This window comes from Clarias gariepinus, chromosome 6, assembly GCF_024256425.1.
Source record: "Clarias gariepinus isolate MV-2021 ecotype Netherlands chromosome 6, CGAR_prim_01v2, whole genome shotgun sequence".
Classification (NCBI taxonomy): domain Eukaryota; kingdom Metazoa; phylum Chordata; class Actinopteri; order Siluriformes; family Clariidae; genus Clarias; species Clarias gariepinus.
In genome coordinates, this window is record NC_071105.1 from 8,676,801 (window position 1) to 8,688,244 (window position 11,444).

General features: G+C 35.7%; 1 protein-coding gene across 1 annotated transcript; it reads left to right on the forward strand.

Moving 5' to 3' along the window:
• Positions 1-1,706: 1,706 nt before the first annotated feature.
• mier1a (mesoderm induction early response 1a, transcriptional regulator) lies at positions 1,707-11,006 on the forward strand. Its single transcript, XM_053499658.1, has 13 exons — positions 1,707-1,735; positions 4,565-4,589; positions 4,867-5,006; positions 5,504-5,641; positions 5,757-5,865; positions 5,972-6,027; positions 6,116-6,188; positions 6,816-6,967; positions 7,051-7,132; positions 7,241-7,323; positions 7,591-7,628; positions 8,143-8,258; positions 9,299-11,006. The coding sequence occupies exons 1-13, from the start codon at positions 1,727-1,729 to the stop codon at positions 9,493-9,495; spliced, it is 1,218 nt and encodes a 405-aa protein (XP_053355633.1). The 5' UTR covers positions 1,707-1,726; the 3' UTR covers positions 9,496-11,006.
• The last annotated feature ends 438 nt before the right edge of the window (positions 11,007-11,444 follow it).

Here is an 11,444-nt window from a genome sequence, read left to right on the forward strand (position 1 = left end):
GACCGATACTCTAAGGAATGCGAAAATTACAGTGCAACAATGCTACATTACTGTGATCATTATAGTGAGATGCTTATTGAAGAACTGAAGCCTAAACTTCGGACAGAGGATCTGTTTGGTCCCCTGAAAGCAGCCCTACAAGGACGAAGACACTTCTGATGAAGAAGTGAAAAAATGCATTCATGGCTCACAGCTCAGCCTAAGTAATGTTTTTTTTTAAATAAGGGACTACGAATGCATGTTGACAGATGGAAAAACTGTCCTTCCATGGAGAAGATTGATTTATGCTTGCTCTATCCAGTATCACTCAAACAAGGATGGGTTGCCTTTTAAGTCTGGTTTCTCTTAAGGTGTATTCTTAAGTCATCTCTAGGAGTTTTTCCTTGCCCTTATCACCTCTAGCTTGCTCATTAGGAACAAAGAAACTTCGATTCATATATAATTTTGTTATATTTTTTTTTTCGTCATGAGGTAAGAACGCTGCACTGGAGAGAAGATGCATGAAGATCCATAGGACCTAGACGGAGTACATGTGTGTAAATGAGAGAAAGGAGGTAAAAGGTGCAGTTGCAGCTTCATAAGGAGTAGAGATAGGGGAGGTAGAAGAGTTTAACTGTCCAAAGCAGTGGTGATGGTAGTGAGACCCTTGATATACGGTTCGGGGAAATTGTCGATGACAAAAGGACAGGAAGCAGAGATGGACGTGGCAGAGCTGAAGATGATGTGATTGGCTTTGGGAGTGCAAAGAATGGACAGGATTAGGAATGAGTATATTAGAGGGACAGTGCAGGTAGAATGGTTTGGGGACAAGGTTAGAGAGGCCAAATACAGGTAGTTTGGACATGTGGATAGAAGGAATGAGGGGTATATTGGGAGGAGAATGTTAGAGAGGAAGTGGAGAAAGACCCTTGTGGATGTGGTGGTGAGAGAGGACATGCAGGAGTGATGAAGGAAGATAGTGATAAAGGTAGACAGAGTTAGATAGGGACAAATGGTCTACTGTGGCGCCCTCTAACGGACGTTGCTGTTAATTTCTAGTTCTTTTATTCTCTTAATTTCTAGTTAATTTCTAGGAAGTTCTAGTGTTATCCAGGCTAAGGATGCAAGGAGAGCTCACATTCATACTTCATCAAGAAAAAATAAGTTTTTCTACTAATGTTTTTAAAAAATAAATTTTAAAAGTTTATGTTTATAGGTAATGATAGTGTATAGTGATAAAACTTTACAATAACTTTTTTTTGTACAAAATGTTTGTTTTGGTTTGACAACCAAATCACAAGTGTGTTAAATATAATGCTGAACTAGTTTACTTACAGGGATAAACAACAGGATATATAAGGTATTATTTATTTGTTTAAGAATAATTGTTTGTTTCACAAGTATTTATTAGTGATTCTGTTTAAAAAAATCTCTCTCTCTCTCTCTCTCTCTCTCTATATATATATATATATATATATATATATATATGATTTATTATTTATATACAGTATGTATGTATATATACACACACACACACACACACACACACACACACACATATACATACATATATATATATATATATATATATATATATATATATATATATATATATATATATATAAACACATATAGTCTGGTTAATCATAAATAAAAGTCTTTTATTTTGGATAACTATTCAGCGCGCGCGTTGCTGCTGTACCACTTCCGCTTCCTTTTCCCCCCCAGGTTGACGCAAAAACCCAAAATGACGGAGGTAAGAAATAAATCACGCTTATAAATAAACACTTTTAAAGCAATTAGACCTACAAAGCTGTCGTTTCTCAGTGCTTTACAACAGCAAGAGCTTTCTGAATGGTTTATTTCCCTTAGAGTTAATACACTTCCACTTTTAATCTCAGTGTTTTGTTAGCTTTCCTAGCAAACTTTCTTTTTTCCCTCCTAGTTAGCCAGACCGCTTTTCCATACTTCTGTACTAAAGTGTACGCTTAAATAGCGCACAGCCGTCAGCAGTGATTGGTGCGCGTGCACGACTGGAGAATACTATCTAGTGGGTTAGTGTGGATGCTGACTGAGCGCGCGCGCTAGGAGGTTAGCTAGCAGGCTAAACTGTAAAAATAAAGATGTTTTCATCAACCTGTTGCACTCGATATGTACTTTAAATCACCCTGATTTTAATATTATTCATTTAAAATGCTAACAAGGGTTTTTGAATACATATATAAAACGATAAGCATTATGATATTTTGTAAATAATGACTAAGCGTGTTAGCCGCTAATTATGTTTACCTTTACTACAATCATACAAATATAAAAAAAACAGAACATAAAACACGGTTTAAAAATGAAATTAGTTTTTAAACAAATTATTTATTCAGAAGTTTAAATAAGTCTAACGTTAATTTGATCTAACCCTGAAAGCTGAAGCCATGCTAACCAAGATCAGACCATTTTCCTTAAGCGGGGGAAAATAATACACAATAATATACACACGCAGTCTATGTACTGATATTAAACTTTTTTTTTTTTTTGAGAGAGAGATTGTTCACACTAGCGTTATTTATGCTCTTGTGTGTAAATATTTATATATAAAAAGGTTTCCACCATCTCGAGCTGCCGAAACCCGGGATCGAACCAGGGACCTTTAGATCTTCAGTCTAACGCTCTCCCAACTGAGCTATTTCGGCGCGTCTGCGATGCAAGTAAACAAATACCGCTGTTAGTACTAGACCGTTATATTGGGGCTGAAGGTCTGAATGCATAATGTTTTTTTTTTTTTTTTGTAAGTGATGAAGCGAATAACACTGATTACAGTATTTACAGTGGATCTTCATCACGTTGCACACGGTCTACATTTTGCTCGCTTCTGCTTGTGACTAGACATTATTTTTCTATTTTTATTTTATTTTATCACTTTCACATATTGTAAATTCCTTTTTCTATATTTGTGAATTCTATTTTTTTCTTCAAATTTTATATTCTTTATTTGAATATGGTGTTTTCTTTTTATACTCGTTTTTTCTTTTTAAATTATATTCTTATTTTACATTCTTCATTTGAATATTTTTTTAAGGTCATGGGTGGGCGTAAAAGCACTTCACTGCATATCATACTATTTCTGTGACTATATACTGTATATACAAAAGAAAAAAAGAATTTTTTTGTAAATATTTTAATACGCAAGTTATTGCTATACGTTAAATATGGATATACAGTATATGTTATTATAATTATATGTAATACAATAATATTCATTATACCATTTTTCCTTTTCTGAAGTGTGTGTAATTCTTTTTTGTCTGACTGTGTATAAATATATATACAGATAGCAGGTAAACATACAGTAATAGACGGCATGGTGTTGTGGTTAGCTGTATGGCCTTGCACCTCCTGAGTCCTGGTTCGATTCCCACCTCAGGTCTGCGTGCATGGCGTTTGCATGTTCTCCCTGTGCTTGGTGGGTTTCCTTTCCAATCTAGTTCTGATGCTCACATGCCATTGTAGGTGTTTCAGCACGGACACTGTGACTGAACTGCAGCTACGCAGCCCAATTGTCACATTGTCACAATGCTTTCTGACACCGCTCTGTCATAGTCAGCATAAACTATAACACTATGTGTTTTTTTCTTATGGGCTCAGACCGGACCAGATGGGCTAGCCCTTCGCTTCCCATCTCCGAGTCTTGGGCTACTTTAACCCAGCTGTCAAGTCATCACAGTTTAGCTCTTGTCTAAAGTGCTCAGTTCCTTAGCGACTTCATCCATATTAACTGTGAGAACTGGCTGTTCACTTGCCTTCTGCCTTACAACTCAAATTAAGATTCTACTTTTACAGACACGACCATACACAGTATAATGTGCAGTGAAAAGCTTGTCTGACTGACTGCTGACTAAAACCTAAACTGGAAGGACTGAACAGACTATAAAGATTCCACCACCACCAAACAAACAAACAAAGAGTAAATATATAAATAAATGAAACACTAGAGAATACAATTAAACTAAAGATAGAATTTTCACACAAAAAATATGGCAAAAGAGTTTTAGGTTGTAATGAACAAATTTACAAACGGTATAGAATAAAATATAATAAAAAAATAAATACATAAAATTATAGGTGAGTATTAGTAAGGTGTGTGAGTATGACAGTAGCAAAATAAATGTACATATACAATGTGTAGTAATATTATATTTCCTCTGAAGGTATCAGTAGTGTTGTCAAAGCTCTCAGAATAGAGGCATATATTGGGACCTAGAGTTATTCCTTTCTTGTAAACATAATCTGAACGCCACACGCAAAAAGCACATCCTCAACCCATCTATGACTTTAAATATCAAGTTTCTAACTCTGAACCCTTTGAGTACTGTAATTATAAACCCAGTTTTTGTAAAGTGCCTGATTGGCACCACCTAGTGGCCAGGAATGTAACTGTATGTTGTAAATACAGCCTTACATTTACTAATGCAGATTACAGTAAGGCAAGTTTTATGTTTCATCCACAATGTGTTATAGCAAAAGTTCTGCTCCTTATCATTATTATTTATTCTGTAAAAGAAAATAAATTTCTGGGTTTATTCCTTTCCAGCTCTCCAATGGAGCGAGCACTAAAGGTAACGATGAACAATCTGTTATCTACAAAAATCAGCAAAATATTTTTATATAAAATTTTATACCCCTTTATTAAGATTTTAAAGTCACTCTAAAGTATTCTAGTTTTGAAAATTTATGTTTTACCTCCCTTTGTTTTGTTCCTTTTTACATCTTTGCTGTTTATCTATTAATAGTTATTTAATAATAATAATAATAATAATAATAATAAATAATTGCTTATTAGATGGATTTTACATAGCAAATTCCATCCAGAAGTTGAACCTGTCTGTTTTTCAGGCCTGCAGGATGAGGACAGGGATTTCGAGCCCACTGCAGACATGATGGTCCATGACTTCGATGATGAGCAGACGTTGGAGGAGGAGGAGATGCAGCAAGGAGAGACCAACTTTAATGATGAGATCGACGACCTCACTCGAGTCAGTTCTGGCTTTTAATACTTTCTCAGTCTGATTATTTGTGGTTGATGGCTTCTGCAGTTTTGAGAAGGAAATATAACCATGATAACAAACAATACAGTAATTAGACCAGGGTTTAGTAGTTTTTAAAATAATAATTATAATAATTTATAATAACTATAGTTTTTAGAACAGCTGTAGTGATGTCGTGCTTAAGTATTTTATTAGATATTTCATTAAATTACAAGTCTTTGTGCTCTTGGCGCTGCAATAGTGGCAGAATTAATGCAGTAGCTTCCATCCATCATGGGGTTTTCTATTCTTTTTAGTATTTATTTATTATTTTTATTTATCTCGCGTTTCAATTTTTGCTTGTTGCTTACTTGTATAATCAGTGGACTAACTTCTGTAACCATAAATGTTTTCTTTGGGATTAATAAATAAGTCTGTCTGTCTGTCTGTCTGTCTGTCTGTATGTATGTATGTATTCACTGATGTATGTACGTTACTTGTTTCAGGAAGGAGAGATGCCCCTTCATGAGCTGTTAAAGATGTATGGGTATGGTGCAGCAGACTCGGCTGATTCAGAAGACGAGCAGGAAGTTTCAGAAAACGATCAGAGCTGCAGTTCTCACGCCAACGTTAAGACAAACAAGGTTCAAACAAGCAAATAACTAAAGAGAACCTTAATGAAGCATATTGACATCATGTACCTGTGTGAAGGTTGTCATCATTAGATTTCCTTTCCTCTGTGCTTGTTATTGTAAGTAGGACAGAGAGGACGAGGACCGGAGGTCGTCCAACGAGGAGTCTCCCGACCATAACAAGTCACACGGCACCGCTCAGCTCATCTGCTTCGAACCGGGCAGCTCTTTTGATGGTATGTTTAGTTCATATTTGGTTTCCTGAAGTAAATACATACTACAAGGCTTATTATTGACAATAAAACACTTGTATGATTTTTTATTTTTTTTTGGAATTTAAAGGTGATGCTGATGAGTCTGATGATGAAGATTATATTCCATGTGAAGAGTGGAAGAAGGTAACGTTTCAAACATCCTAAAGGTACTGCTGAATATTGCATATATTTTAGGCGACTGAATTGTGTACAGTTATTTTTTTTCAAACAGGAAGTGAAGGTTGGGCCGATGTACCAGGCCGAGACACCGACAGAGCTGTGCGAGTATAAAGAGGATGAAAAAGGTAAGAGAGAGGTAATACATTTGAATAGTTACAGGAATTCGGGACTTAAGTAAATTTCTTCTACACCAAACTCACTCATCCATGACTTTATGGACGTTGCTTTGTGCACTGGTGAGCAGTCATATTGGAACTGGTGTGGGATGAATTAGAGTGGAGACAATTTATTAATAACAATTAATACAATTTCTCTTTGGGATTAATAAAGTAGTCTCTCTATCTTTCTAGACCATGAGCCTGGCCTTCTCATCCAACATCAGTTTGTGACCTAACAAATGTGCTTCTGAAAGAATTCCCATAAACACACTCCCAAACCTTGTGAAAAGCCTTTCCAGAATAGTAGAAGCTGTTATAGCTACAAATGGGGGCGGGGCCAACAGTATATTATTAAACCCTATGGATTGAGAATTGGATGTTATTTAAGTTCATATGACTGTGAAGGCAGGTGCGCCAATACTTTTGGCAATATGGTGCAAAATCTCTTCTATCATAAAATCACTTTATTGCCTAGCCTTTAATTAAAGGTTAATTATATTTATGATACTTTTACTTTTTGTACACTGATTTATTTTTACTTTTTTCAGTGTATTGTCTGTCACAGAACTTTCCTTTTGCTTTTTGCAATCGCAGTATACGAGAACGAGGACCAGCTTCTGTGGAACCCGGAGTTGCTGCCAGAAAAGGAGGTGGTAGAATTTTTAGCCGAAGCTTCCAAGCGGGTCGGAGATCAGACCGGAGCGCCTGCTGTCCCTGAGGTGCCTCTTATTAAAGACAACGAGGAGGTGAGACTCTGTCAGATGCTACACTGTAGAATGAAGCCGTCCATCCCGATATGCTGTTGCATTGAATACTGTGTGTATTACAGGCTCTCTACGAGTTGATCAAATGCAATTATAACAAAGAAGAAGCTTTAAAAAAACTAAAGTTTCACCCCAAACCTGTTAAAGGTAAGTGTCTTACTGACATCGTTACGGCTACAGCTGAATCAGGGTGTCACTGTTTCTACTATGTTTTAATGTGTGTATGATTTTATATATGATTCTCGTCCCCCTCAGATGAGCTGCCAGTGTGGACTGAGGAGGAAAGACCGGAATACGAGCAGGAGGAAGGAATTTATGCGAATACAAAAGTCGATAAGGTGACTTTGTGACTTTTCTGCCGATATACTGTAGAGTGATGTAAATTCAGTGTGGCACGTTGGCACAGCGGGTAGTGCCGACATGTCGTAAGTCCAGAGTCCCCAGGTTGGGATTAAATTTGAAGTGCAGTTAATATTGGTTTTGCCATAAAACAGGAAATTAAATGTAGTTAAATAAAAAAATAAGATGAAAAAATAACAAATTATTTTAGTTTGCTGATTTTTGTACATTAAAGATCAAACTGTTGTTCTTTCTCCATACAACAGATAAAACTCTGGAGGAGAGAACCTCATCCTGCTGTCACGTAAGTCACTCTTCTACAATGCTTACACAATATATATATGTACATTTGTATTAACATATAAACAATTATAAATATATAAATAAATAAGACTGTCGTGTCATTTTACACCATCACTATCCAAAATATACTATATTATTAATTAATTTTTTGTTACAGTTCTCATTGCTGTAAAAACCAGCTATCTTTTCTTTTTCCACACAAATTTTAAATATTCATGATATCTATTTTACCCAGAAGAAAATGCTGTTGTTTTATTATGATGAAGCAAGACCAAATATTTTAACTGTTACTATATCACTAATGACTATTTGGCTACTATGATAATTTTTATACTACAGTAATAAAATTTTATGCTATGAAATGAAATTTGAAAATATGAAATGTCTCTTGGCATAAATACGAAAAGTGAGGAGTTTAATGACGAGTGTGGACTTCACTTGCTGTCTTATTACAATTCCTGTTCAGTTACCATTGTGTTATTTGTCTATAAATACTTGTGCGTTTGTGTGTTTAGGGACTCCACAGAGCAGATGTCGGCTAAGTTCAGCCAAGTAGCGACTGTTCCTACATCAGCTTTCAACCGCACCAGCCGCCAGTCGGACAGTGAAGCCAGCAGCACGACACACAGCGGTCAGACTGATGCTTGTTTTTTATTTTTTATTATACAGCACTATTTAATCCTCTATTCTGATTGGCCAAAAGGTGTTAATCGACTTTCTTCAACAGCACGCTGATAGAAGTGCAGGCTGTAATGCAAATCACAGATTATATTTATTGTATTACATATAAAAATAAATAAATAAAACCAAATCACGTCAGGTTTATATAATACAGACTCTGCAAAATGACTAATATTTCAGAAACAGAGTCTCAGAAACTATATGAAGCAGAAGGCTTAAACTTGCTGTTTTTGCCAAGAGTGAAATGAGTAGTTTTGATAATCTGCACAGATGTAACCTGTGAGAAACACTCCATTATTGAGAAGCTAGGCTCCACTTGAAAGCAAAGGGGGAACACCTCAAAATTGGAAAAAAAAAAAATAATAATAATAAATTTAACTGCTGTGAGGGTGAAGCATCTGTGGCCAAAGGAGAGCTACTGTAATGTGCAAATATAATGTCTGTGTCATGAATGAATAAGGCCGTGGTCATGTTTGTTGAAGAAAAATCATTCGTGGATCTGTTTACTGAGCACGAAATCAAATAAGGCAAGAGTTTTTCCTTTCACACTGTTTAGCTTCTGTAGCAGCTGTAGCACCATAACAGTTTTCTACCTTCACCTTCAGAGCGAATGAGGACACCAAAGTTCTTACAGTTAAACCTTTGATTGCAAGTATAATTTGTTCTGGATGAGAGAGGAGAGGAAAAAGAGGGTTATTGTGGAGGAAAAAATTCTCTGTCACATACACACACACACATATATAACATAATACAACGTTGCGTCGGCTCAGTTATGATCATGTGACGCTTGGCAGACACAGCGTATATGTACTGCTTGTATTATAGCAAGACTACGCTCGTTTATCAAGGGCATTAAAAGGGTGCCATAAAATTGTACAAACCTGGTGCTAAAGCATATCCTGTCTCCACATGCTGATGTTTCTGTGAACTTTTTGGATTAATTAGTTTCCTGTTTGTGTGTGTGTGTGTGTGTGTGTGTCCATCCTACAGATGCAGATTCCTATTCTGTCGTTCCAGCGTCCTCTTGCGGCTCGGACGCACAGGCTCACTCCAGCCCTCGTCCCGACAGCAGCAGCCCCAACCTGGATGCGGTTAAACGACAGAGAGAGGACGAGGAAGATGCAGAGAGAGCAGTAAAAAAGGCGAAGGTGGAGTTTCTTACAGCGGCGGCAGCAGCAGCAGTGTAACTCGTTTAAAAAAAAGACTACAGAAGTTGCAGACATATTGAATTGAAATTTCAGGGATTTATTTGAAGAAATCAGTGCTCTTAGAATGCCGATTTAATTCCCACCCCAAAGCAGCATGCTTTTCTCTAAGAGCTTTGTTCACTTCAGATGAGCAGCCGATGTGGACTGAGGAGGAAGGGCTTGGATTTGATGGGAACACGCAGGCCGATAGGGTGACTTTGTAAAGCTTTGTATTGCTGGTAAACAGTGATGTAAATTGAGTGTGGCACGTTGGCACAGCAGCTCCAGGTTGATCCTGAGTTCAGGTTTGGTGGGGATCTGGTTTCATTACACCTTCCAAAAAAACATGCCAGTAGATGAACCAAGGCAAATTATCATTCGCTTATTTTTATTCTTCTTTTTTTTTTTTTATAGCTTTTCTGGCCCAATACAGTAAAAATAATTTGATATAAAGTAGACATTAAATATTTTAACTTTCTTTCTTTGTGATAACTAGGCATGACAAAAAGACTTTACAGTACAGTGTTTGGACTGAAACCTTTAGTTAAATTTGGTTAGGTTTTTGGTTTGGCACTAAAACAGGAAATGAAATATTATTCAGTTATGTTCAAGTCTGAACCTGACGTTTATTTCAACATAATTAGACTTTCACTTCTTGTTTTTAAATACTAAACCAGTCCAGTAAAAATCTTGATCTGTTTGCTAAATTTTTGTACATTAAAGCTTAAATTATTATTCATTCTTTGTACAACAGATAAAACTCTGGAGAGAGGACCCAAACTTTACAAACAATTTTTTTACGCAGCCCAAAATTAATTTAATACATTTGCATAAATTTGTCAATCAATTCTAGACAGATAGTCTAATAATTTCTGTTAGTGATCTCAGTGGTGAGTGATCTCAAACAGTTTTAACAGAGATATTCGATCCCTAGTTGCTTTTATTGTTCCTTCACAATACGATATTTTTTGATATCGTAATAAATCTAAAAAATAATAATGAAAAAAATAAAAAAATAAACCCCTCCACTATTACCCAAAATTCTGACATGTTCCTCTACAAGCTATTGGGCACTGTTTCTTCCTGTTTCATATAATTCCAAAAAAAAAGTTCTTTGTAAGAAAATTTGTGCTTATTTTTGTATTCAATAGCTATTTATATTTTGTATATGGTTCTGGTTGAGCACATGCTATCAAGTGGAAATGACTTTAAGACTGAATATTTATTTCTAATACACCCTCTCTCTCTGTACCTGTGTGAACATTGTTACTCTATCAGTTCAGTCTTACTCTGTTTTCTAAAGTTTCTACACCCATTCCATGTCTGAAGGATGTTATTTAAAATATTTTGTTTTTATGTCGTAAGTAAGTGATCTTAACTATTTCACCATACTTTGACTAAATAAAAGTTTTCTTTTTTTATTACCAAAAAAACACTTTTTCATTATTTGTTATTTCATTTTATGCGTGTACATTTTTTAAATAATAAAGTTCTTAATCATGTCTCTTTAAGCAGAAGTGTTTGTCTCAATCCTAACCTTGTAAAATCCTAACCTTGTGAATGCACAACACATTTTCTAATGGATTTACTTCGCATTCGCTGGGGCACAGCTGTGTAAAGCTTAAAACACTGATTGTTGTAGTTTAAGGGGTGAGCAAGTCATCAGCAAGAGCATCCAGGGAAAAACTCTGGGCTCTAAGTGTTTTATAGGAAGTGGATTAAACATTCAGGAAAATCATATGTAGTCTACATTTAGATTTTAAGATGTAGAGTCTACACCTTAATTTCACATTCAGCTCATACTGATGTATAAAAGGATTTTTGTTTTGGTGAAATCTGTAAAATGACTGACACACCATCATGCTTTTTAGTTACATGATACACGTGTTTAACAATTTGTACATTTCTACAAGAAATGAATAAAAAAATAGGACATATAGCTGTATAAT

Coding starts and splice junctions, on each gene's coding strand:
- mier1a (XM_053499658.1), top strand. Junction 6,028..6,115: donor CATGTGAAGAGTGGAAGAAG/GTAACGTTTCAA, acceptor TTTTTCAAACAG/GAAGTGAAGGTTGGGCCGAT. Junction 7,324..7,590: donor CGAATACAAAAGTCGATAAG/GTGACTTTGTGA, acceptor TCCATACAACAG/ATAAAACTCTGGAGGAGAGA.